This window comes from Pteropus vampyrus, unplaced genomic scaffold, assembly GCF_000151845.1.
Source record: "Pteropus vampyrus isolate Shadow unplaced genomic scaffold, Pvam_2.0 Scaffold6, whole genome shotgun sequence".
Taxonomy (NCBI): Eukaryota; Metazoa; Chordata; class Mammalia; order Chiroptera; family Pteropodidae; genus Pteropus; species Pteropus vampyrus.
In genome coordinates, this window is record NW_011888787.1 from 6,751,139 (window position 1) to 6,778,662 (window position 27,524).

The 27,524-nt window shown below is 52.4% G+C and overlaps 1 protein-coding gene across 2 annotated transcripts in view; it reads left to right on the plus strand.

The window, feature by feature from the left end:
• Nucleotides 1-5,544: 5,544 nt before the first annotated feature.
• The window catches only part of KCND3 (potassium voltage-gated channel subfamily D member 3), a 195,423-nt gene continuing 173,443 nt past the window's right edge, over nt 5,545-27,524 (plus strand). For both annotated transcript variants that reach the window (XM_023535796.1, XM_011367205.2), the window contains exon 1: nt 5,545-6,650. In XM_023535796.1, the coding sequence (XP_023391564.1) occupies nt 5,545-6,650 (1,106 nt within the window). The remainder of the gene's footprint in view (nt 6,651-27,524) is intronic.

Here is a 27,524-nt window from a genome sequence, read left to right on the forward strand (position 1 = left end):
TTGCCTTTTGCTGTTGAGACTGGAGGAAAAGAGAGTTCAGTAAAGTACCCTGGCCAGCCTAGGAGTGGCACTGTGGGAGAAGAGGATCTGTGTGTGTGTCCCAGGCCTGTACCCCAAGGACCCTCAGCTTGGCACCCAGTCAGTTTCCTGCATGCCTACTCAAACCCTGTGGGCACAGGAGAAAGGCCCCTGGATTGTCAGGACCCTCCCCTCCCCCAGAATGTCCCCATTCTGAGCTGAGCGATGTGATGTACAATTGTGGAAAGTAAAAGTCCCAGAGATGCTGCACCCCCAGCGCTCTGTGAGGTCATTGAAGGGCAGACCTTGGTGATGTGACATTTTCGCTGCCTTGAGCCTGTGCCCTCAGGGTAGGCGTCAATCCCCGGGATAGGCTGTCGGGTCACTTAGCCCACATTGGGCCCTCTCCCTCCCAAACTGGAGCTGTTTAACAGGGCTGATTTTTTACAGCAGGGGAAAATGTGTTTCCTTTTTCCAGGATTTTTTTGCCTTTGTCATTTCAGAGCTCACCTGTTTTAAATGTCTCTTCCCCAACCTCAACCCCCCCCCATCTTTCCCACTGTCGAACTCTTCTGCCAAAAACAAAAATAGCTTCAGATTTTTCATTTGTAAGGCGTCCACGTCCTAGTAAAACCTTGGCATTTGAGGCATGTGCAGTGCCATTGGCTGGAAATGGGGCCGCACTGTTGTGCCTGTTGCAGGAATTCATACCCAGGTCGGCTCCAGGAGGTGTCGGTGCCCGTCAGGGGCCCGCGCCGCGGTGAGAGCCACAGACAAGCCTTACTCGAGCTGGGTCAGGCCTGCAGGCTTGTGTGGAGGGTATGGGGTATGGCTGGGGTGGCCTTGGGCATGGCATCTGGTGGGACACTTTTCATCCCCTTCCAAACCCAGACACCCCCCTCCCAACACACAGAAAGTAGCAGAAATTGCTCCTCTTTTTGATTCCTTTCACCAGGGGAATAGGCCTTAAGCCTCTGGAGATGGAATGGCTCTTGCCTGCCCTTCTTTGGGAAGATTGCCCTGGATTGATGCATGGGATAAAGGTTTGGCTTTGGCACCAAAAGCTTTTATGATAGATGGAGAGGGGCTGTTTTTCCTTCCCCAGCTCTGTTATTCATCTGAAAGCAGAGATTGGCCTGGGATGGAAAGGGTAAGGTGGTAGGCTCAGACTGGTAGGGGAGGCATCAGGCATCGAGGCTCGGGAGTTGGGGGGCGCAGCACTGGGCAAAGGGAAGGGGAAGGGCGTAGTCCTCTCAGGGGACAGAGCTGCACGTCTGGCCCATGTAGGGTGCTGCAGGGTACCTCCTGGCTCAGATGTCCTTTATTCTTTGCCACTCGAACCTCCTCAAGATCCTGCCTCTCCGAGCTCCATTCTGGGGTAAAGCTGGGATGTTAGAGGTCTGAGGTCCGGGACCCAAGGTCTGGGAGCCTAACCCCCTTTACTCTCTGGGGTTCAGTGGGTGGACCCAGTCTTCTATTGCCTTGAGTTGCGAGTGATGCAGGTTGTGTGCCCTGCTCTGGGCATCAGCCTCATCAAGAATTCTCAGAACTGCCTTTGCTGAGAAGAGGCTCCAGCTAACTCCGTCCCCACAGCAACAAACCCAGATGCTCTATTTCCTGCTTTGCATGGGTGACGGTCATGAAGAGGTCTCAGCGAGCAACAGCCTGGATGTCCTGGATCCAGTAGAATCGAGGATTATTGGAGCCCAAAGTCTCCTCGTCATGTTCTTTCCCAATTCTCTAATTTTACAGGTGGGGATTCTCAGGCCCAGAGGGTGCCGGTACCTTGCTTTCGCAAGTTGAGGAGAGAGCTGAAACTGGAACGCAGGGCCTCCTGACCTCGTGCCCTGGGCTGCCCCGGACGGGGTGAGGGGAGTCTCTGCACCCTGCCCTTTTCTCTGGGGGACACCAGGATCTGGCTAGACCTAGGTCAGGAAAGCCATTTAGCCGTGAGCTGATCAATGGTCTATTGGAAAATCGTCACCTCCTGTATCCATGGAATTTAGCCACTTCGAAGTAGACTTTCTGGATCTCGGTCTCCTTACCTGCAACTTGCAGGCAGAAGTGTCGACATCGCCGTTTTTTGTGGGATGCACTAAATGTTTCCTGTCAAAGTGCCTATGACAGGGCCCCGAGCATTGTCAGTTTTCAGTCGATGTTAACAAACTGAATTGAAATGATCTGTGAGCCATGTTTAAATTGAGCACTTACTCCCTAAACTTCCCTTGCTCCTTAGAAAACCTAGTTAAGTGTGTGCTGATGGACTAAAATTCTCCTGGTAAACCACGGGAAGTATAGGGAGCGATAAGGGCACATTTCTCGGAGAAAGCTATGAAACGCTCCAGGACGTGTTCCCAGAGCTGCTGTGGGCGGCGTGTGGATTACCCACCGCCGCGGACGGCGGGGCCTCCGCTCTGCCCTCAGTTCCCGTAATCAGGAGCTCATCAGGGCTGTGCTGTTTGTCTCTTCTCTCAGCGATGACATTTACTGGGAATGTCATTGTCATTCTTCTTTTCTTCTGTGGCATTTGAATCAAACTCCCTTTATGAGGGAGCAGAGGTACTTGTGAATATTCTTCTTGGCATGCTGATGGGGAAACTGAGGCGGAGATCTGCTCTTTGAGAAAACCTGACTGTGGGCGCACTGAGTCAGAGGCACTGACATTGGATTCTTTTGATCCAGATCTGTCTTTAGAGTTTACTGTCTGTTTGGAGAGAGAATGCCCACCCTTGAAAACCTCTGAAATAGATGGGCGAGGCCTGGAGTACAATTGATGGAAGGCAAATGGCGTCTGTAAAGTCAGGGTTTGCGGTTTGAGCATGACTGGTGCAGTGCACTCTGCTATCTCCTCGGTTGTCATGTAAAAATTGAGGTGTTGTGGCCTTTAACCTTAAGGAGCTTAGTGCGAAGTGAGGAAAGCAGGGCAGTGGCCCGGCTGTACCCCTGAACTCCACATCGAGACTGCCTGGGTTTAAATCTCTCTACCTACTTGTTAACATCCTTTAGCCAGTTAGTACAACTCCTCATGCTTCGTCTTCCTCATCTGCAAAATGGGGACGACAGCGGTGTCTGCCGCCTTGGGTTGTATGTGGGGTCAGTTGAGATGGGCCAGGCAAGCATGTGACACTGTGCCTGGCACACAGTCAGCCCTCGGTAAACACGTTCTCCTTACAGGAAGTGCTTGGGAAGCGGTGTGGCGCGCGGCTACAGTGTGGGCCCAGACTGGGGTCCCTGTTCTGCCCCTTTCTAGCTGGCAGACTTCAGTTGAACTTCAGACTCTTCTTTCTAGGGTTGCTGTGAGGACAGATGATCCATAGAAGACAGTGCAGTGCCTGGCATAGAGTAACCTCTCAGTTATTGTTAGCCATGATGATTAACAAAGCATGTAGAAAGTGTCTGTAATCCAGGCCAGAGGGTGATGGGTGCTAGAGAGAAGGGGCAAACACAGTGGGGAGGAGAGGGGGCATCACAGCGAGGGTGAGGAATAGGTAGGGTTCTATGAGGAGGGCTGAGGGAGGAGGACTGCCAACAGAAGGAACAGCGCCCAGACACAGACCCCCCACGAGGTGTGTGTGGGGGCCGGTCTGTGGTCTTGTTGCTGGAAGCTAGGACGGGTGCGTGAGACGTGGGGCTGGAATGCTCAGCCAGGATCCGATTGGGCCAAAGAGTTTGGACTTGACTTTGTAGGCTGTAATTTTGTAAAGCACCATCGGAACCTTGCTTCAGAGAGATGACTCGGAGCAGAATGGATCTCTGGGGAACAGGAGAAACAGCGTTGGGGGGGCGGGGCAGTGGGATGAGAGACAAGCAGGCCAGTGGGAAGGTGGCCTGAGGGAACTTGGGCCTTAATGAAGGCAGTGAGCGCCTTTGTCTCATTATTTGGCATCTCTTTGGGTGCAACAGTGAAGAAGGTGGGCAAGGAGACAGGCCTGGGGTCGGGAGTGCCGAGAGCAAAAGGTGAAGAGCAGCTTTTTGTAAGGAGGGAGATCCCGGTTAAACCTGTCCAGTTCCAGAGGCATCCAGGTGGGAAAGCCCAGCGGCGGCTCAGGAGTGAGGGGAGGTAGAGATCTAAAAATCCTAGAAGAGCCGGGCAGCAGGAGAAGGAAGCAGGTTGACAGGGAGAGAGGAAGCTCAAATCCATGACGAGACTCATCTCTTTAAACACAGAATCAAAATAACTGAATTCTAGAGGGTCCAAATAATTCTAAGTCAGAATTAGTCCTGTATGATCAGTTTAGGATTAGTGAACGCAAGTGTGTCAATCCCTAACAACTTCCCGTTGCTGTTACGTGTGTTTCTGTGTCACCACATGTCTTCCCACAGATGGTGTACATTTGGGGATTGCAGAGTCATCTCACTATCGTCTTTAAAAAGCCAGATCTGGGAAGGTAAATCTGTTCCCCAAAGCCAAATATAATTCTCCACGCCATTGTTCCCTCCATCCATGTAGGTGACAGGGAAGTGTGTACACAGTGTGGTTCAGAGAGCAGTGGGTGAGGGGACAAGGTGGCCCAGCTCTAGAGGAACCTCTGAGGACAGTGGGGCCAGGTGACAGAGGCTGGCTTGGGAAAGAGTATTGTTACATAACTCAAGGGAGCTCAGGATGGTGGGCAGATGGAGATGGGAGGCGAGGGATCTGGAGATGGCAGTAAGTGTGGCTCAGCTTCCTCTGGGAGGGAGAGGTACAATGCATGGAAGGCAGGTGAACCAAGAATCCAAGAGTCCCTTTTTCAAGGTGGGGAAGGGACCCCACCTAGCCTCATAGCCTCTCCTGTGGCTTTCTATCATGGTCGTGACTGGCTACTGGGTTGCTAGGTGTCCCAGAGAGCAGCACTCCACCAGGGACAGCCTTCTCCATGGGACTTGGGGACAGAGCTCCACCAAGCCCTGGGCCCTACTACAGTCACCTGCCATCTCAGAGAATTTTCCAGCCTCCTCACCAGTGAGGAGCAGAAAGAACGTGTTTACCCCATCTCCTTCATCCACACCCCATTCCTGATTACCCTGGTGGGTGAAGAGCGAAATAAAAATTAGCATGTTTATCCCACTTTGAAATTCGTTTAATGAGAACTCATTTACCCTTTCCCGATTTAAATTCGTAATAACGCCATAACCTTTCAGAGCTGATTATTTCCCATGTCTTCCCAGATCTTCCTGCTAGAGGCTTCCCCTCCACATGCTCCCGAGCCCTCCTGGAACTTGACAATTTGTCAGGCAGTCAACAACATCTGGCTATCCCACACAGCTGCCTGCCCCCTGCTAGGTGCCCTCTCTCCGAGGGGAGGACAGAAAGGAACCAAGTCCTCTCTCTTGGGTGGTGATTTCAGTTCAATAAATTTGCCTTCAAGACTTTTGCTGTTTCCCTCACCAAGGACCCTTCCCTGTGTCCCATTTCCCACCTGGGAGACTATCGTGGACTCACCCGGTTCTCTGCTCTCTCCTCCTGTCTCCCAGGGGTCGCTGAACTAACTCCAAGCTGGTGCGCACGGTGTCTGCACAGTGGCCGGCCCAAGAGCTGGAGTCACCATGGCAGCGGGAGTGGCAGCCTGGCTGCCTTTTGCGCGGGCTGCGGCCATCGGGTGGATGCCGGTGGCCAACTGCCCCATGCCGCTGGCCCCGGCCGACAAGAACAAGCGGCAGGATGAGCTGATCGTGCTCAACGTGAGCGGGCGGAGGTTCCAGACCTGGCGGACCACGCTGGAGCGTTACCCGGACACGCTGCTGGGCAGCACGGAGAAGGAGTTCTTCTTCAACGAGGACACCAAGGAGTACTTCTTTGACCGGGACCCGGAGGTGTTCCGCTGCGTGCTCAACTTCTACCGCACGGGGAAGCTGCACTACCCGCGCTACGAGTGCATCTCGGCCTACGACGACGAGCTGGCCTTCTACGGCATCCTCCCCGAGATCATCGGAGACTGCTGCTACGAGGAGTACAAGGACCGCAAGAGGGAGAACGCCGAGCGCCTCATGGACGACAACGACTCGGAGAACAACCAGGAGTCCATGCCCTCGCTCAGTTTCCGCCAGACCATGTGGCGGGCCTTCGAGAACCCGCACACCAGCACGCTGGCCTTGGTCTTCTACTACGTGACTGGCTTCTTCATCGCCGTCTCGGTCATCACCAACGTGGTGGAGACGGTGCCGTGCGGCACGGTGCCCGGGAGCAAGGAGCTGCCGTGCGGCGAGCGCTACTCGGTGGCCTTCTTCTGCCTGGACACCGCCTGCGTCATGATCTTCACCGTGGAGTACCTGCTCCGGCTCTTCGCGGCGCCCAGCCGCTACCGCTTCATCCGCAGCGTCATGAGCATCATCGACGTGGTGGCCATCATGCCCTATTACATCGGCCTGGTCATGACCAACAACGAGGACGTGTCGGGCGCCTTCGTCACGCTCCGCGTCTTCCGCGTCTTCCGGATCTTCAAGTTCTCGCGACACTCGCAGGGCCTGCGGATCCTGGGCTACACGCTGAAGAGCTGCGCCTCCGAGCTCGGCTTCCTCCTCTTCTCCCTCACCATGGCCATCATCATCTTTGCCACTGTGATGTTTTACGCCGAGAAGGGCTCCTCCGCCAGCAAGTTCACGAGCATCCCCGCGTCCTTTTGGTACACCATCGTCACCATGACCACTCTGGGGTAAGTGGGCGCTGGCGGCGGGATCGGGGCGCGGGTGGGCGGCACCGCGAAGCTCTGGACCGCATCCGGGTTGGCCAGAGGAGGGCGGCGTGCCTTCTCCAAGTCGTGGGAGCAGCGGGAGTGAGTCGCCCCACGAGGGGCAGGCGCCTGAGTGATTCGTTTGGGGGCAGCGGCTTGCTTCGAATGGAGCTTTCATTTGGGAACGGGCATGTATTTCATAAAACGTGGAAAATTAAGTCGCCATTTCTTTCGGCCACGCGTTCTGTACACGTGTGCGTATGTGTGTGTCTGCGTGGGGAGGGGGTTGGTGATGACTGCGTGTTTTATGCGTCTGTGCCTATGAGGCCTGCGGGAGGCAGAGGAGCGGGGAGCAGCAAGGCTGCGGGAAGTTTGGTGAGCGCGGTAGGGAGGTACAGATTTCCACTCACAGAAGACCGAGAGCACTTTTTGGATCCTTCCAGCATTTCTTCTTCGTTATGTATTTGCAGGCTGTTTTCTCTTTTGCCTTACTTTTCCTTTCTGCTGCCACAGATGCTCTGTTCAGTAGCCCTGAGCAGACTTTCTCTAAGTGACTCGGCACTTGGGTTTTCTGAAAAGTGTGGAACTCAATTTTTTTTTTTTTTTTTTTTTTTTTTTTACTTTCTCAGCCTGACTTTGTGATAGAATGACCCGGCCTACCTGGGCAATTGCAAGTTGGTCTGAATGAATCATGTGGTCAGACACAGAGCAGCAATATTGTCAAAGGGAGGGAGAGGCACTCAGCGAGGTCACGGGTGACCGTGTCTCTTCCATCTCTCAGAGGTCCCCTCTCCAGGCGAGGTCGCAGAAATGTATTTATGGTGCTGGGATGTGAAGCTTTCCATCAGAGGAAAGGGGATCAGGAAGGAGAGTGCAGTCTTCCCCCTAATGGGATTAGAGCCGGTGAAGGCAGCTTTATGGAGACGTGTATTTCTTAAGGTTTCTGCTTCGGCCATTGCAAGTCATTGAAGCTAATGCAAGCCCCCTTCACAATTCATATGCCGGGTCTATATTTGCTCAGGCCAGGAAGCGTTATATTGCTGATGGAGAATTCATGAAGCTTTTTATTTGGTCTTTGACAGTTTGGTTGGCGGTGTCCTGGTGATTCGATTTTTTCCTGGCTGAAACCCTATGGCACTGGTGTCAGTTTTTCCATAGTGCTGTGTGAGCTTATTGGGAATGACTGAGCAGGTGACGGGACCTTTTAAAAGGATTACATTTGTCATTCTGCCACATAGGAGGGAGTAGCTAGAGGTGGCATTGACCAATTGTGAAGGCCACATGTGATGGGGGCATTCCTTTTACCTCTAGTGTGTCAGACAGAGGTCATCATGCCCCTTCCTCCAACACATACGCACACGCACATACACAAACACACTTCTTCGCGTAGGTGCTCCCACCCAAAATGGCTAAGAATATCTGGTCATTTGACCTTGTCTCTCTTGACTCAGGTGGAGATGTGGGCTTTTGAGCAGAGCAGGATATTAGGGATAAAATGGGCTGGAGAGCTGGCCACCATGTCAGGAAAAGGAGGCCCGTTTACCCCTTGTAGGCCGACTCTGGCCCTCCCTTCGCTTTCCTGCAGGGGACCTCGCCCATGGCCAGGACCGCCCTGGCCACGCTTCTGATATGGCTCTGACTGTCCAGCATCCTCAAGTAAGCCTCCATGGGACTTAAGACACCAGAGTTATGCCTCAGACTGCCATGAGGAGAAAGCAGGGCAGATGGATGGGTGTCATAGTTAAAACAGGACTGTTTCAGAGGACATCAGTGACAACTCCAGTGGCCACCTGCCCATTACTTTTTATTATTCGTGTAGCCGCATATGTGTGTCTACTATATGTCAGCAGCGTGCTGAGCAGTTTGCATGTATTATCTCTTTAAGTCTTCACAACAGCGCTACAAGGTGGGAAAAATTCTGTACAACTTTGAAGATGCAAAAAGTGAGGCTCAGAGAGGTTAAGAAAATTTCTGTAGTCACCACTGTCTCTATCCAGTGTCCCTTCTCTCTCCCCTCACCACCCCACTCGTTCCCATACTGTCAGGGCCCATAGGTGGGGATCAGACCTTCGGAGTTACTATTTTATTATGACCTCAGGGTGTCATAGTCTATTCTAGTCATATTGCTATTCGAGAATGCATCGGTGCAGTGAGTACTTCACGCCGGGCACTGTTCTAGGAGTATAGGGTTTTTATCAATAAAACATTTCCTTCTGGCAAATTTAAATACTGCCTTCAAATGAATGGTCGCTTGGCTGTACATAGCAGGTGATTGGCAAAATGCTTTTCAATGGATAGGTCAATGCGAACTGGGGGGTGCCTTTTCCATTTGCTTGGTCCGATACTGTTCTCAGTCCCTTCCGGACCTACCTGTCCTCTCTTTAGAGTGGACCCAAGATTCGTCCTCTGCCCCAGCCCTGGCTCCCTGGAAGAGAAGAGGGCGGCCTTCTCTGGCGTTCGGTCCATCCAGTGAGTTGCTCTGTGGCATCGTGGGGATCTTCATGCCCTTATCGGAGGCCTTACCAACTTGACCCCAGAAACCTCTCCCTGGGCTGTTTTCTGTCCTGAACACATTCACTGGCTACTTTGTAGGCTTGATAACCATTCCACAAAGCCTGTCTTTTTCTTACTCTTCACTGGCATTTGAGCCTCGAGTGGCTGTGGAATACTAAGGGCCAACATTCTGCCACGTTCCACATTCTGTCTGGTTGCTTCCAACGGCTCCCAGCACACTTAGTTCTTCCTGCCCCCAGACCCTCTTCACACTAATCCTTCCCCGACCTCCCGTTTCCAGTCTTTAGCTCCTTCGCAGCGCAGGGCCGACCGACAGTCCAAGGGCTGCATGCCCAGTGAAGGTGTTTACTCTCCCTGGCTCTGGTAGCATCTCTGCTGCTTTCCCAGGACTTGCTGGTGAGTCACTCAGGTGTCCTCCAGGGAGGGATCTCGGGAGCCAATTATTCCTATTTATTTAATATCTCGAAATACCTAAACACACAGGACAATAACAGTCCAACTGCCACCAAGGCTTGAGGGTGGCTTTTCTTTGCAGCCTCCTATGCTGGTGGGGAAGATGCCTGTGCCCGGCCCACATTTCCCTTATACCCCCTTGATAGTTGAGTTCCCAAATGCCCCATTAAAGGATTAATTTCTGTGCTCATAATTGATGCTATAAATAAAATAAATCCTCAATTATCTCAGTTAACAGAGAGAAGGGATAACATAGAACTCCCAGTATTAAATAAGACTAACATCTTATTTTGGGAATTTAGTTTGAGATGTATTATATGTCATAGGCTTTTTCAAAGCAGATTTTCCTTCTTAGCTTTGACTATGCTTGTTACTGCAATTGGCCTGGCACTGTAGCCAGTCAGTAGGTGAAGCTCAGAGGACAGGCTTGTGAGCGAGCGTCCACAGGGCTACTAAGGGCCCGCTCTAGCCCTGGATGGCACGAGACCCTCTTGGATATTTGGGGAGCAAGGGAGCATTGGGCTTGGGAAGGACACAGGGCAGTGTTGCTCCTGGTCAGATGGCCCACTGCTGCCTGGTTGGCTTGGTTATGTAATTGACACCAGCAGCCTATCTATCTGTCACCCCATGCCCTGAGATGAGAGAGCTTTGACAGTGTCCCAAAATCACTTTAACGAAAATGGAATCAATTTTTACTGCTTCCAGGCACGAAGCAGCCTCCAGGTGATTTGCATTTCCCTTTAAAACATAATCCTGGATGGGGCCTGCCTGGGGTTTCGGGAGACAGGGAGCAGAGCCCAGGAGATCGATGCAAGCACAGCTCAGAACGGGGTACTTCACCAGGCTCCCCAGTGCCAGAAGTGGAGCCAATCTGAGATCTGTTTTGTTAACCCTTCCATTCCCAAAATTCTGGCTGCACCGTCATCCACTACCTTTGGGACCCATCAGCCCTCCTCCTGGCTCCCAGGGCACTGGCCACTAGTGCCCACCTGGATGGCGGCGGATCCCTGCCCAGGGGCATCTGATCTGAGTGCATTTACTGGAATGAATGACCTTAAGGTCTTTTCTTGGTTTGACATTTCTTAAGTTCACTGGTGCTGAAATTTTTAAAGGAGGGTGCAGACCCACATCCCAACAAGGAATCATTCATTCACTTGACATTTGAATGCCTGCTGTGCTCCAGGCAACACTGTAGGCTCTGAGAACACACAGGCCCTATGATCAGCCCAGTGTAAGGTACAGACAAAACGAATTGGATGAGACTCAGTTCTTTTTTTTTTTTGAACCAAAACAAGAATGGCGGGAAGAGCAGTAGACAAGGGGTGAGGGAGGAGGCCCTATCTCATGCTCTCGCTGCCACTCCGGGAACGGCCCCTTGTTCTGCTCTGTGTCTGGCTACTCCTGCCACCCTTCAAAGCTCAGCTCTGCACCGTCTCCCCTCCAGGAGAGAGGCCCTCCCCGCCCTCCAGGAGCTAGTCGCCCTCCGCTTGCAGCCCTTGCGTACCTCTGTCTTGCCAGTGGCCACATTTTATTAATCGCACGTGTCTTTCTCCCAGGAGGTGAGCTCCTCAAGGGCAGATCTCTTTCCAAAGATCACTGCATGGCCCGCGCCTAGCACGGGGCCTGGTGTGTAGTTGACCTCAATAAATAGCTCTTCAACCAAACAGGTTTGTACCCCGGCTTATCCATCTTCCGCTTTCTCATTTGCTGACTGTCTCCCAGCCATTGTAAGAACCGATGAAAGAGCTATCCAAACGCTGTCTACACAGGGTACGTGTGGGCAGGGCCGACCGAGATGTGGAGGCCAAGCAGGGTGTTCTCTAGTTCTGATGTCAGCCTTAGCAGGGTTGGGCCTTTCTTGCAAGGGAAGTTTAAACCCTCGTCCCTCATTATTTTTGGCAACTTGGCCATGTTCCCCACTGTAGACTTGGGGGCCAGGGAGAAACAAAAGGGAATCCAGGAAGTTTCCCTTCATTCAATTATTTATTCAACAAATATTTATCGAGTCGCTGCTGGGCACTGGGAATACAGCAGCAAAGAAAACAGATAGTCTCCAATGTTGCGGAGCTTACAGTCTAGTGGAGGAGGCCAGACGGTAAATTGACAAACAATTAAATACATTCTATGAGGCAGCAGTTCACGCCACAGAGAAAAATAAAGCACGATGTGATAAATGGGAGCTCTGAGCGTGGGAGGGCGGTGGAGCAAAGGCGAGTTGCTATTTTATATCAGGTCGAGATGGGCCTCTCAGATAAGGAAGGTGATATTTGAGCAGAAACCTGAGGGAATGTGGGTAGCTCGGGGAACAGCCAATGCCAAGGCCATCGGGCAGGAGGGGCCTTGGCGTGCTATTCTTGGAATAGCCAGAAGGTTCTGATGGTGGAGCCACAAGAGCAGAGGGGCAGCTAGTGCGAGTAGAGGGCAGCAGCTCATGCAGGGACCTCGTGATCACAGCCAGGACTTTGCCCTTGACCTTTTAGTAATTCGCTTGGAATGGGAAGCCACCAGAGGTTTTTGAGTAGATCTGACTTAGGCTTTACGAGGATCACTCCGGGCGCTGGGCAGTAAATACAGTGCAGGGAGAAGCTACCACAATAATCTAGGCAAGAGATGATGGTGGCTGGAACTGAGGGTGGTGGCAGTGGCAATGGAGGAGCCGAGAGATTTTGCATATATTCGAAGGCAGAGGTGACAGGAAGCATGCACTGGTTCTGCTCCCACCGTGCCAGCTGAAAGCATCACCAGCTCCCATAGCAAGGGACTGGCCCAGAAGATGCAGTCCAGTCCTAAAGGCCTCTCCACTCCTGGGAGAAGCATTTCATGAGACGAGGCCTCAAGGCCCTGCAGGGTGGCTCTGAGGCCCAGGGCAGCGAGACCCTAGTGCAGTCGCACAGGCCCGAATGCCAGGTTGGAGCACGCACGTCTGCGAGCAGGGCTGGGCTGGCTGTGGCAGGGGCATCTGTGCCTGGATCGAGGTTTCTTTCAACCCAGCCAGCATTTGTTGAGCACCTGGAGAGGGCTGGGCCCGGTGCTCCCCACCATAGGAGACAGTCCCAGTTTAGAAACTGAAACAGAGAGGCCACTCGCAAAGTCGGTGGCTGTAGGAGCCGCTTAAGCAGAGGAGCTGTCGGGGGCCTCCAGGCTGCAGAGGAGGGAGAGAGGTATTTGCACGGGTAGCATGCGAGCCCTTTGGGTGCTTCACATCGTGTCAGCTTGGTCTCCGATCCAGCAAGTCACATTGCTGCAGTTTCTGCCGAGGATTCCCGGGCTCGTGCCCCTTTCACAGCTCTCTTCTAGAATCTTCAAAATTCATCTCCATCTCTCTCTCTCCCTGTGTGTTTGGTTTGTTTGGGTTTCCTTCTTTAAACACACCCATAAACACAAACATGATTCTTCCTGAGGAGCAGCAATTATTCTGCCTGAAAATAGTATAAATAAAAAGCAGCCGGGCCCTCCCTCTCCTCAGCGTTTTTGTTTCTCTTGCCCAGGAGGGAGCTCCTGTCTCAGGTCACGCGAGGCTCTTGGCCATGCGCCCCCATGGTGGGAGCTCCTCCGGGGCAGGGATGGGGCAGGGACTTTTAGCTGTGAGGCTCTCCCCATCCCCGTCCTCAGGCAGGTGACCCCAAACACGACCTCCCGCTTCCAGGAAGCTGACACGCTACTCGCGTCTTAAGTGTTCATCCTCCGGCGGTCTCCACGTCTGCTCTCCTCTTCTGGGAAGGGGGAGCCAGGCCCCCAGCATCTCTTTCGGAAGGCGTGTGCAGTAGTGACCACAGACTGACTTCTAATGGGACTCGGTTGTGCTACGGAGGAAGAGGTCACCACCACGCCTTTGAGCACCCAAAGTTCTCGACCGAAAGGCTCCGACAGCCTGGCCTCCAGGTGGGGTCCAGAACAGATAGGCCTCTTCTCCTCAGCCCCCACCTGCTTCCGCCCAGCTCAATGCAAACGATGGGCGGGTGGGAAGGTGGCGGCCTGCAGGGGAGGGGAGATAACTCAGCCTCTGCTGACCGTGACTGGATGGGGGAGATTGCATCTAGCTCATGTTATCATATTCTGGTGTCAGGACTTGAATGAGTGTCATTAAACGGAATCAGAAAAATCGTTTTAATATAAGTGCCACCTCACACACAAGCTAGTTGATGGAAAGATGGATGAGGCTGGGGACGCCTCCTTTGTAATGTGATGCTGTAAAATCCCATCACCTTCATTATTTCCCACAGAGCCAACGCATCATAATACCCATGAGCGGCAGAACAGCTTGAATTTAATATACAGAAAGTCCAATCAAACAATAAATGGATGGAACTATATAAAGAAACCATTTTCTGGGAGGCTGGCTCCATTCTCTGGGATTCAGCTCCCTGACACATGAAATGTGCATCAATTTCCCCCAACTAATGCAGCTGCCGAATCACCACATGTGATATTTGTTTGCTTCAGAAGGGGAAGAGGGGAATTTTCCCCCTACATTATCTGGCTATCAATGCAAAATTGCAAATCTCATTTTCTTGGCTTTGCATCCAGTGGTTCCTGGTGGCACAGCAAGGCATCATCTTGATGCCAAGACTGGAAACACAGCCCCGCTCCATCCCAGAAGCTTACTCAGTCCCAGCGGTACTTTGTCGTTGTCATCTTTAAATAAAAACCAATTCTGGACACCAGAGTGGGCTGTTGGGGGCTGAGACGTCTCCATCCCTTGCAGTCCTCTGAGAGAAACTGGCCAAACCCTGGGCTGTGCTGACACAGCCCAAGTGCCTGCGATGTTCTGATTGTCCAGGCTTGCCTTTGGGGTCATGTAGAGCAGACGTTTCATTAAGGACTGGATTCCTCCCCGCAGCACAGTCCTCCATCTCCCCTTCCACCCCTCCGACCCAGCCAGCCGTTGAGAGACTGTATTCTTAAGTAACAACCTGATCATCCAAACAGAATTAAAAAGGCAAATCTGCTCCTTAAAAATTATCCAATACATGTCAAGGACGGAGGGAGATAATCTCATTATGTTTCCGGTGTGGGATTCTCTCCACCACTATTTTCCTAGTGGCATGGGTAACTGAGAGTTAACCATAATTACAGGCTTATAGCTGCTGAGAAGTATCATTAGTTTATTTTTACTTCTTCGTGGTCACACATACTTAAGCAGGAACAAAAAAAAAAAAACAACAAAAAACTAGGAGAATTAAATGAAACGATATCAGAACCATGGACAGCATAAATCTTGATTCAATTCCACAAAGATTGTTGGACACCTAGTATTTGTTGGGGATCTAGAAATAAATTCGACCTCAGTCTGTCCCTAGGTTTACAATATCGCAGGAGGTTTGAATATGTTTATGAGCATACAAGAGAGAATGGGGTATGTGCTGAAATAATCAGGAAGTGTTTGGCACAGAATAAATGCCTAGTAAATATTTGCTGATGAATGAATGATTGGCTTCACGGAAAAGGTGACATTTCAGCTAAACCAACAACAGTGGGTAGGATTTTCATATGTGGAAACGGAAAATGTAAGTACATTGCAAAAGGGCATGGCGCTTGGAGAGCTTAACAAATATGCTGGGTTGCTAGTGTTTAAGGTATATGCTGATAATGGCTAAAGATAAGCAGCATCGAAAGGTTTTCTAGAGGCAGAGAGGGCCTAGAATATTAGTCTAAGGAATTTATTTGGTAGGCATCAGGGAGCCACTCAAGGAGTTGTAGTGACGCGTTGATTAGGAAGATTTGGCAGCTGTCTCCTGGATGAATGTTAGAAGGAAGACCTCGGACACGGTGTGGTCAGACATAAGACCGATGCAGGGAAGAAGTAAAGAAAGTGGGACCTAGGACAGTCACCGTGGAAAAGAAGAGAAAGGACTAGAGTGGAAAGACATCCAGGAGAAGAAGTCAGAGTAACCCTGGAATCGCAAGACTGGCCGATTAGAGATAGGGAGTTAGCAGACATTCGAGGACAAACAGCTTGGTGGGAGGTTGGGGAGAAGGTAGAGACAATGAACTTGGCTTTGCACCTGCAGCGTTTGCAGTTTACCCTGCTGTCCTTGAGGTGGCCAGCAGGCAGGTGGAAAGGTGGAAAGGAGCTTTGCAGGGAGAAGGGGGCTAACGAGGTAGTTTTCAAAATTATCAGCTGAAGCAGGAAAAAGAGCTGAGACTGCCAAGGACAACACCAAGGGAAGGAAGAGAGGGGGCTGTGGGGGACACTCTCCGCTCCCCTTTAGGAAAGTCGGTGCCACCTGAGAGCGGCTTTGCTGACGTTTCCGCCTCTCTGCAGCCTCCCTTCTTGGCCTGTGGAAGTTCCTTCCCTTTCATATGGTGTTTTTGCTGGAGCTAAAAGGTCATATTGGTTTTTTCTAGTAAAACAAGGTTTCCTTTTTAGTTTCCTACAATGATAATTGAATAAACAGCACTGACCCAGGAAAGCAAAATTTGTTTATAGGCTTTGCTAAAAATAAAAAATAAAAAAAATAACAGGATCCTTACCTTGCATGTGGATAGGAGATGGGGTCTAAATGGTCACAGACCAACAACCGTCCGTGCCTGGCCAAGGGGGACGCTGACTCAGAATGGTGCAGCCTTTGTGGGTGGCACTGTCCTGGTCTTTACAGTGCCAGACTCCTGGGCAGAGCCTTCATAGATTTCAGATACTGCTGTATGTCTTAAATCTCAACCCTCCTTCTCCAGAGAGAGATGTCAGGCACAACCCCTGGCATCACCTCTGGCCTGCTCCCTCTCCGAGATGCCACCTTGGGTTCTCGATAAGCAATAGGGAAAGCGATGGTTCAGCAAGTCGGCAAACGTGCATTGAGCTGTCCCTGTGAGCAAGACACGGCCCTAGCTGATATGTGTCTCACTAGAAGGAGAGAAAGGGGATGAGGACTCAGTCCTGTGAGGTGGGCGCTAGGTTCCCATTCTACACGTGACAAGACTGAGACATTGAGTTCAGGTAACTTGCCCGAGCTCCCACGCTGCAGCCGTAGCGGCATCACTGGATTCAGACCAAGCCTTTCTGACTCCTTTAGAGCCCGCTGCTTCGTAAGGAGCCTCAGTCCCGTAGCAGGGGTGCCCCGTGCACACTGAGCTGCATTTCTGGGTTCAACAAGGTACGAGTAGAAGGCAAGAAAGTGTGAGCGGAAAGAGGAGGATGCAGGATTCAGGGATGGCTTCTTGGAGGAGGTGGCATTTCAGCTGGCCCTTGAAAGATCACGGTGGAAAAGTTAAATGTATTTATTCATTCGATCATTTATTCAACAAAAATGTGGGTCTTTTTGTGTCAGGCAGTGTGCCTGGAGCTGTGGATATATTCGTGAATAAAATAGACAAATTCTCTGAGGCCGGCATTCTAGTAGGAGCAACAGACAACAAACAAATGAATGTACAAAATACGAATGAAAGGTTGAAATAAAAGCGAGAGAGAGAGAGAGAGAGAGAGAGAGAGAGAGAGAGAGAGAGATAAAGCTGGTAAGGGAGAGAGAGTGAGGCCATCAGCCTGACACTGGGGAGAGATACAGAGTCACAGCAGGAGAGGGCAGCCACTCCTGCCTCTCCCCAGTGAAGGTCCACAGTTGCTTAGGAGTCAGGGAGAGGCTGGCCCCGGGACAGAAATGATGCCTTAATAGCTGTGCTCCAGTCTCTTTAGGGTTGTTATCCAGAAGGCGGAGAAGCAGCTGTTTGCCATCACAGCTGAGGACTGAATGAGTAGAAATAGTCTCACCCTGCCACGTGAGGGACCACTGTCCTTCATCATCAGCAACAACACTAACGACAGTGTTGTTGCTTTTACGACGTTCCAGGTACTGTGCTAAATATAAATTGTTTACATGCATTTTCTCATTTTACCCTCCCGATAACCTCTCATGAACCATACGAGAGATATTGCTATTTTCTGTGTTCTGTAGCTGAAGAAGCTGAGGCCTGCTTAGAGCTGCAGCTGTGAATAGAGAAGCCGGGGTTCCAACTCGTGTGGGTCCCACCTGCGTTGGCTTTTAACTTATCACTAACCACCCAGCTTTCCATAAGAGACACCTTCGGGAGAAATCTCCCCCAGCCTCTGTCTTGGGGAAAAAAGGAAGGAAGACACAGCGCCCCCAGCCTCCTTCCATGCCAGGACCTGTTGGCAAAGGTCATGAGAGCAAAGAGCGAACACGGGACAGTGACAAAGGGAAGATCAGAGTCGGGAGAGACAAGGTTAGCGGGGATCCAAGCTTGTCTGGGGCAACAGAGACGTGAACGAACCCATGTGACAAGCAGGAGGCGAAGCCCTTACTGGTGAAGGGAGGGAAGACAGAAAAAGGAGATGGGAGATTTTCGCGTAGCAATAGACCTTGTGCAAAAAAAAAAAAAAAGATTAAGGGAAAGGAAGTTGCAAATATACACAGTATTTAAATAGCCTCTGTAAATATCTTTTAGAATAACTTTTTAAAATCTCATGCCGCCTTCCTCTCTGGACAGATTCTGATCTCCGGTGGCTTTTTTTTTTGCCCATGTCCTATATCTGGGTGTTGATGACATCCCTACCCACGCCTACAGCTGACCCTTGGGCATAACTCAGCCTTTCAGCCGGCCCTCCCACTAAGAGATACCGCAGCTCAGCTCCGCAGAGAGCGGGGTGGCCAGTCCTCACATTTCTGGAATGGAGGGAAGCAGCAGTGATGGGGGAGCCTGTCAGAACCCGAGGACAGAGCACAGGCTGCATGTCCTCCACTCCTCGCAGCCGTCGTCCCCTCGTGGTGATATATGGCAGGAAGATGGGGCACGTGCGGAGGGGCGAGGAGTCTCCCGGAGAATGTAACCCCTGAGGGGTCACAGGTGCTGAGCCCTCCGTGAGGAGTCACAGTACCAGGTGTGGCTCTGTCTTCATGAGTGTTGGCCCTCACTTCCCCCTCTGCTGGCTCTTGTGACATTTTGACATTAGACTCATTCTGCCTTTTCCACGCCATTTCTGCACCAGAGATGAAGAGCAGTGTGCCAGATGTGCCCCTACATTTGTTTTCTCTTCTTCCTTCTTCCCTGGCCTGTGTCTCTTCTACCTCCAGAAGCTGCTTGAAGTTCTGAGACTTTTGTCCCCGATGGCTCGTGTTCCTGTCTTCTAAGCTGAAGCCCCTGTCCTCTCCCCTTCCTCCCTATTGCAGCAGAAGCTTCTTTCTGGGCTGGCAAAAGGGCATTGTGTTGATTAATAAAACATTTCCCGCAGCCCGACTGGCATGCTCAGAGTTTGGGCAGGGCTTAGAGAGAGATGATGAAGCGTTATGCCCACCCCCCACCCACACACATCGTGTTTGACTTTCTTAATATTTCCATGTAAGGTCAGCTTCTCATCTGAGGAGCAGAGGCTGCTGCGTTTATGCTCTGAGTTAGGTGCTTTATGCTCGAGTTGCCTCGTGTGCGTTGACCGACCGTCGGCTGGGATGGGGATCTCTGCAGGACGACAGAAAGACTGCTGGACTAGGAGTCAGATGTGGGTCACGGGGCCACCTTCAGCAGGCTGTGTGATCTTGGGCAAGTCACCTCCCCTCTCTGGTCCTCCGCGTCCTCTTCTGTATGGTGAGGGCTTGGACTTCGTGAGTTCTCAATCTCCCAGCCAGTTTGCAGGCTGTTAAATCTCACTCTTCAAAGAGAAATGGATCATCAGCCCAGTAGCCTGATGATCCACAGGTCGGAGAACCAGCCACTAGATGGGCACTGGGGACCTTCCCATTTCCGGTTCTTCATCTCCAAAGAGGCAGAAATTAAAAGAGTCCTTGCCCAAAGTGGCCATCGGAAACGCGAGTCTGCAGAGGGGCCTGGGAGGTCCTGCTTGGACTTCCCAAGAGGGCTCCAGGATACCTGATGGTGACCCAGATCAAGGTCAGCAGCCCTCTACCACTTAGAGCAGGGAATTGTGAGTTCAACTCCCCGAGCACGTCTGGATGGGCCAGATGAGGGGAAGGCGTATGATGTCAGCCCTGGGACCATCAGGTAGCTCTGTCAGCCCTGCGTATCCTCGGATTTAGGCAAAATCTATCCCCTTTTGCTCTGAAATGCAAATATAATTATGATCAAGGACGTCACTAGGGACTCACTGACAAGTAGACCCTGGGACATCTGTCCTGGCACAGACTTAGGGTGACATGGGCACAGCCCTGGCAGTTCCAAGGCGTTTGGGGAGCGGAGGCTTCCTGGGTGTGCCAGCTCCTCTCCAGGCCCATTGGGGTCAACAGCCAAGGGCCTGTGTGGCACAGATGGGGGAGTTCTAGGGTAAGTGGAGACCTCACCCCATCCATGGTCCCCCACCCACCAGGGTCCTGCTTGCCCCACCCCCCCCCACCCCCTGCTTATTTCTCTCCTGTTATCCCGTTGGTCTGTAAATGGCCCTTCCCTTCTCCACTCCCATTATTTTATTACATGAGTTCCCCACAGGAACGCAGGGGAATCTATATATCGCTATTAGCATTCGTGTGGGCAGCTTGGCTTACATTACCTTGAGTTATTTGAATGAAACCAACCATTAAATGATCACAGAGGACTGGGGAGAGGGCGAGCGTGTGGGCTGTCTGGCTGTGGGCCTCCCACGGGCGTTATTTCCAGCACGCAGAGCGGACGAAGGCGGCAGAGTGGGCAGGCAGCGGGGTGGTGGCAGAGGAGGGGCAGTTCGGTGGAGATGGGCCAGGTCAGGGAGTGTTCCCCCAGGGAGGCCCGCTTTCTCCTGTCACTGCCCTCTGAACGCCTGGGTAAACAGCCCGTCTGCGTAGGCAGCCCTTGCTCCTCAGCGAAAGGCATCGCGGTCCGGGACTCCAGCTCCGAGCAGAGTGCCTGGCACACAGAAAGGGCTCCATTGTCAGGTCCTGGCCCATCGCTGCCCTGTCACGTCCTGCCAGTTCACTTCAGACACAGTGAGAAGCACCTGCACGTGTGTGTGGGTCAAACAACCGATAGACAAAAAACTTTAAATCAAGCAGTACTGGGCAATGAGTCGGGGCAAGGTTTGTACGTTTCACAGCATGAAGTGAGGGAGGATATGCCCAAACTTGGGGTGAGGTATGTACCTCTGGGGTGTTACCTATCCAGATAGGGCAGAGCCAAGGGGATCGTCACATCTATCCACCTAGAGATATATGGAAGAGACAGAACTTCTAGGAGTGTGTAAATCATGTGAGAAAGTTGGCTTGGAGAGCTGGAAAGGCAACGTGTTCCAGGCCAAAAGTGAAACTTGGAGGAGAGAGCCAGAAACTGGCACCATACTCACGGTGTGTATGTGTGAGTGTGTGTGCGCGCTGTGTGCACATGATGTGTGCGCATGCACGAAGGCCTGCTGGTGGAGAGGGCGGGCAGAGGAGGGAGTCCTCAGTGTCATCCTGGGCCTTTGTTGACACTGGGGAACCTCTAGGTCCTTGTTCTCTTTTTACCATCCAGAGTCCCTCCATTCTTGGAAGGTTGGCCTGCTGAAAGGTCACCCTCTCTCCCACACCAGAGGCATCATCCTGGGCCAAGCTTGGGGCTTCTGGTCCTTAGATGAACCCCTCACCCACCCACCCCATTACCCCAGAAAGGAACTCTACTGAAAGAATCCAGAGAGAATCGACAGGGATCATGTCTCTATGAATTTGACTGCTCTAGGGACCTCCCATAAGTGAAGATGTTAGATTTTTTACTTTAAAAAAATTGTGAAATATACCAAACATATAAAGAAAAAAATATCTTGTCGTCTTTCAAGCAGCATCTGTAAAACTCCCATATTCCCATAGGTGTGAGTGCCTCTCATTTGGCGTGTCAATATTATTTAATGAAACTTAAATTATAGGGGTAACTTTTTTTAACGGGGGCTTGTGTACGCACAAAGGTACGAATATTTTCATTATAAAAAAAACAAGTTTAAAATCTTTGTTTTCTTCGTGTTAATTGTTTACAATTAAACCAAAGACCAGTTTGCTTAAAATTAAATGCAAACCAGGGAGATTCAGCAGTCTTGGGATTTGTGATCCTGTTTACACAAAAATGTGTCAGGGGTTGGGCGAGGAGCTCAAGTCTCTGCCTGCGGTGCGGGTCTGAATCAGCTATTGCCCCTTTCCTTTATTCAGTCAACAAACATCCCTGTTGGGCAGACTCCGTGTGCCTGCTTCTGGGGTGACAAAAAGCCTGGTGTGGTCACCAGATTCAGAAATGAATCAGACGAACTGTACTGACACCTCTAGTCATGCTCCTTGGCAGAGCTAGGGACTATGGCCTCCGAGCGATGGAGAGAAAGGTGAAGGAGGCAGCCCTGTCCCCAGTGACTGGGCACCGGGGACTGCTCTCCCAGCAGTGGCGGTCCCACGCCTGCAGGCCGGAGAACCCCAACCCTCCCGTTTCCTGCGTAGGCAAGAGTTAGTTCTCTTCTCCACCCCATTCTCATGGCTGCCTCCTCATAGCCCCTAGAATTTCAACAAGGTAAACTTCCATTCTGTCCAAGAGGGGCCCCTCTGAATTTGTGCTGCCCTCCTTGCTCCAAGGTTGACGGTTCTCCTTTAGACCAGCGTGGTCACCTGGCCATGCCTTTGACCTTGCTTCTCTGGGGCTGGCCAGGCTTCTTGAGGCAGGACCTTATTGATCAGGTTCCTGCTTTCCTCTCCTCTACCCAGCCTTTCTGGGGGCTGAGGAGATACGCACACACCGCTACCTGTCTGTAACCCAAACCTGCTCACCTGTGCATGAAGGCCCACGGGTCGGGAGACTCCAGCATCTTTGATTTCACCCCTACCCTCCTGGTGCTCTCAGGGTCCCTGATGGGCCATTCTCAGTGTCGGTCTGCTTTGGCCCAGCACCATGTGCCAAGCCAGGGAAGGCAGTCAAATCCTTGAGTCCAGTACTGTGGCGTAGGAGTCTTAGCGCCCTGCCCGGGTACCCAGGCAGCCATATTGGTATATAATTGCCTATTTCTCTCCTTCCACTGAATTGCAATAGAGTTATATCCAGAAAGCAATTCAGAGGCGCTGGCCGGTGGGGGGGATTAAGGAGGATCAGGACGAGTCCTCCGCTCCCTTCCCGTGGAGGACTAATTCCCTCCAAACCTCAAGACTGCCTCGAGGAGGGCAATAAGATGCTCTCAGAGAAGCCAAGGCTTTGCTTAGACGGAAAACCTTCCAGAAGAGAAGAAACTCCGTGTGTTGGTGCAGCAGCAGCTGGGGCAGCGCAGCCTGCCCGGGCCCCTCTCGGTCCCCGACGGCTGTCCGGCTGGAAGGCCCCCTGGAACCTCCTTGGCAGATATCTAGCAGAGCTCCCTGCCTGGACATCTTTCCTGAGGTCTCACCTCCGTCCCTCCTGAGCGGGTCAGTGCACTGGCCCAGGTCAGCCTTCGCTGGAGCCGGAGGTCTCTGGCCAGCCTCCCGCCTCCAGAGAACAACTCAATGACAATAGTGACTTTGGTGGGGCTGTTTATTCTAATAATAATGATAGGAAAACTCTCATGTCATGGGCCAGGCACTGTTCTCAGTGCTCCACATTTATTAATTCAGTTTTCGCAACAGCCCTATCAAGTAGATGTTGTTAATATCACCCCCTTTACAGATGAGAAAACCGAGGCACAGAGAGATGAAGTAAATCATCAGTTACTTACTCAGTGGCCAAGGGGGGTTTAAACCCAGGCATTCTGGCTCTCTGACCCCACTAACTGCTATTCTAGATGGTCCCTCTCATGAGCGTGATATTCTTCTTCAGTTTCTTCATAGGATTCTGTGTCAGCTTTTACTGCATAACAAACCACCCCAGAAATCTAGTGGCTTGAAGCCATAAACATTCATTATTTCTCTTGATTCTGTGGGTTGGCTGGGCGGTTCTCTTGGTCTGGCTGACGAAGCCGATCTCTCCGGTTAACTGCGGCTCGACTGAGGTGGATGGGCTGGGATGGCCTCACGCGCATATCTGGCGGCCGGCTCGAGATGAGCTGGGGCAGCAAGGATGGATGGCATGGCTCTTGTCTTCATCATCCAGCTCGATAGTCCCAATCCTTCAAATGATGGCAGTCACCGAGTCCCCAAGAGCTACAAGACAGGTCAAACTCAACGTACAGACACTTCAGGCACTTTTCAAGCCTCTGCCTCTGGCGCGTTTGCTAATGTCCCGATAAGCAAAGCGAATCACATGGGCAAGCCCAGATTCAAGGGGTAAAGGACTAGATTCTACCTTTTGGTGATGAGAGCCTCAATGTCACATCGGTGGGGTGGGGGGGGTGGGTAGATAAAAAGGGATGGAGAGAATTGGTGACTGCCTTTGCAGCCTGGCATAGGGTCTTTACTGTGAACTTGGTGGACTCAGTTTTATAGTGGGTGACAGTAGGCAGGTTTGGACAGGCTGGAGGTCCACATGGAACTTAGCCTTGTCAAAAGTCCAAGTTATTTCCATGATGCCAACACAAGTGGCTTCAGGTCTCTAACTGTGGGGCGCAATGGAGTGATGTGGCTTTTTTGGTCCGGGGGTTGGGAATAGTGAAGAAAACAGGTTCTCTTCTTTGGTGGCACTAACTTCCCCCTGTCCCAAGGCCAAAAGGAGGGAGTCATAGGCGTTTTCATTCCTGACAACTGTGATCGCTGCTGGCAGCCAGGCCTCACTGCTCCCAGGGGGTCCCGCTAGAGGTTCGTCAGAGCATGGCTCTGAAAGCAGACAGACCTGGGTTGCAGCCCCAGCTCTGCCACGTGACCAAACAGGTATCTGCCTGTGAACCTCAGGTTTGGGAAATGAGAATTGTTGTGAGGATGAAAAATAATGACGTTTGTGGAGTGCCCAGGCCGGCACCTGGCACGTGTGTGTTCGACGTTAGCCACCACTGAGGCTTGCACGTGGGCGGAATGGCCAGATGAACAGAACTGTCACTGGTAAATAACTCTTGGCTTGCCCAAGAAGACCAGATGGTGTGCCAGCGACTCGGGCCAGGGAAACTCAGGGCAGAAGCTGCAGGGAGAACGGAAGTGGAACTGTAGCTGCCCAAGGGCTCAGCTCTGCAGGCCCCACTCACACAGGCGAGGAGGGCTCTGGCTGAGTCCCGTGTCTCAGCCATGAGAAGGCTGAGATGACAGCCCAGTGTCAGTCAGGCAGCAGCTATGGTCAGACAGGAACTCAGATCATCTTAGTTCCCAGACGATGCTCTTCCTTTCATGCCATGAGATCTTCTAATGTCTCCCTCCGGCCTCCCGTAAAATACCCAGTTCCCTAGACCGTCATCCTGTTAGCTCGTCACCCAGTTTCAGTGCAGAGCTTCAGCGTAGGGGAGCGGAGAGAAGATGCACAGTCGATGCAAAGGGCAGCACGGAGGGGACTTGGTAGCTGCTGGCAGCTGCCAAGGAGGAGACAGACAGCCCTTTGCAGAGCAGCCTGTGCCCTCTGCACTAAGCAGAGGTCAACCTTGGCTTTCAGACACCGAGGAAACAAAAGAAAGAGACGTCCCCATCCAACCAGCCTCCTCCCTTCCCTTGCTTGGAGCTGCCGAGAGTGAACGAGGAAACGATTATTTATCAGGGAGTTGGTCAGGAAATTGGACACATTCAACAAAGACCAGGAAACATCATGCCAACTGGGTCTGATGGGGGTGACAGGGCTGCTGGGAGCACAATGGCCTCGCTGGCGTCAATGTTTGCTTTCTGAGGGACAGCCGAGGCTGCCCACTGCATTTGTGATGAGTGCAGGTGGACAGGCCCGCTGCAGCCAGCCCGAATCCTGGCTGCCAGCCCCTGTGGCTCAGCCAGGAGGGAGTGAAGTAGGCCGGGCTGTAGCCCGAGTCCCCGGGCAGACAGGGGGCTGTGCCCTCCGTGGCATCTCTCTCCTCCCCAAGACAAGAGCAAAGTCCAGGCTGCCTTACCCGTGCCCCCTCCCCAGGCTCCTGGGCATACACCCCGTTGCTCTGGCAGGGAGGGGCAGGAGGCAGGGTGTGACCCGAGATCTTCCCGAGGGGAAAGTGGGCCTTTGGATGGGGTTCCCCCGATCATTCCCTAACCTCCCCGACCGCTAAGGCCCTGGGCGCCCTGCGGGTTCCTCATTAAGAAATAGAAAGATGAGTGTTGATGGGAAAGTGCGCTGGAAACAGTCTGTTCTGTTCTGTCCCCTGTCCCCCGGGACGTAAGCTCATTCCCTCATTCCCATCTTCACGTGAGAGAAAGTGTCTACTCTGGATTGGAGGCAGTTTCGCCTGCGTAACTGTTTGTGCGTCAGGCAGGCCTCTCTCTCTGTCTCAGCCTAAGGGGTCAACATGGGATTTCTTGTTCCCACCCCCAAATCTAGCCCCAGGTTCCCCCAAGGATTTTCCAGTGTTCTGTACCTGACCCCCTTCTAGGCTTGGACAGGGGTCACTACAGAGGCCCAAGCTCTTGGGAACTTTTCTGTGGAGAGGGGAGAAAAGAGGACCCGGCTCTGGCTGGTCTTTGGCTCCTGTAGTGTCCCCACTCCATGGCAGACCCCGTTTCCCCATCTGGAGGGTGACCGAGGCCATGAGCTGTTCTCAGGGTTGCTAAGTGGGGCTTTAGCAGGTGCTCGGAGGATCAGCATCCTTAGCAAGAAAGGAACTTGGGGCTGGGAGTGTTTTCTCTAGGCCCAGATCTCAACCCTAAATGGGTGGTAGGGCTCTGCAGGATTCATTTGGGGTCTGCTGTGAAGCCAGCTCAGGCAGAAGACGCAGGGCCCAGCAGTGGGGTGAGTGGAGGGGTTTGGTCCAAGATGGGGAAGAGAAAAGTCACTAGGACTTCAGGGCCCTTGGGCCGCAGGCCGTCACCACCCCCAGCCCATTTCTGCACTCAGGCTCTGAGGGAAGGGCTCTCTTGGTGTTCTACTTCGTACTGTGTGCCAGAGAGCGCTCGGCAGGGGCGGCGATGACACGAGATGTTCCGGGTTCCTTTGTCACAGCCGATGGTCTCTGGGGTTTACCACCCTTCCTGGCAGTGGGCAGGGGGAGAGTACAGATGTCCCCCCTCCCCCTCGCCGGCCCCAGGGAGCAGGTGTCGGAGTGCAGTTCGTGTGTCCGTGGCTCAGTTCACAGGCTCCTGGGAGCTTCCAACCCCGTGACCTTTAGGAACGAGGGAGGCCCCTGCCTGTTCCCTGGGAAAGTGGCGGATGGGGTGGGCCCCCTGGAGCAGTGACGGGGTGAGAAGGGAAGGCTGTCAACCTCAGAGGGCTGGATGGAGGTGGAGCATCCATACAGAGAAGCAACTCCACCTCTGCCTCTCTGTTTATAGTTGCCTTTTGCTCCTGGAAAGAAATCTTCCTGTGAGTAATTACAGCAGAGAAGGCTGAGGGTTTTGCAGGGAGTTGGAGGGAGCGGGTGAGCATGTGAAAGTGCCTCTGGAAGCGTGGGCCAGGCGGCCCTCCACGCCTGCCTCCCTTTGATACGCGGAGGCAACAGCAGAGAACACAACGCGTCCTCTCTTTAGGCGAGTGGACAGAGTCCAGCTCTTGGAATTTCAGAACAATCACTCTTCCTGACCGTTATGCAGTCTGGCTCCCTCTGTGAGTGTGCCTTCACGTGTTTCCCTTCCCCTGTATGGATCTGTCATTGGGTGATAAAATAGAACATGATGAGTGTCATTCTAAAGCAATTACAAGCAAGATGCATAACGGCAGAGCTGGAGAACACGGCATATGGCCTCGGGCAGCCGCTGTGTGAGAACTAATCGAGAGATTTTGTCCCCCCTCCCCACTGCCCTGAAAAACCAGATCGGGCTTCGTGTAGAGGAAGAAAAAGCCATCAAAGCCCCAGAACCCGCCAGGTGGATGCTGGAGGCTCTGGGTGGAGATCAAGGCCTGCCCTGCAATGCTGACCGCCAGAAGGGGGCTACAGGAGACCCCCAGAAACCCCAAGCTGAGCAGCCCAAGCCTGGAGAGCTTTAGGAGGCTTTGGGAGCACGGAGTGTGGAGGCTAAATGGCAGTGCGTTTTTATTTTATCCATGCTGATTCTGCTGAAT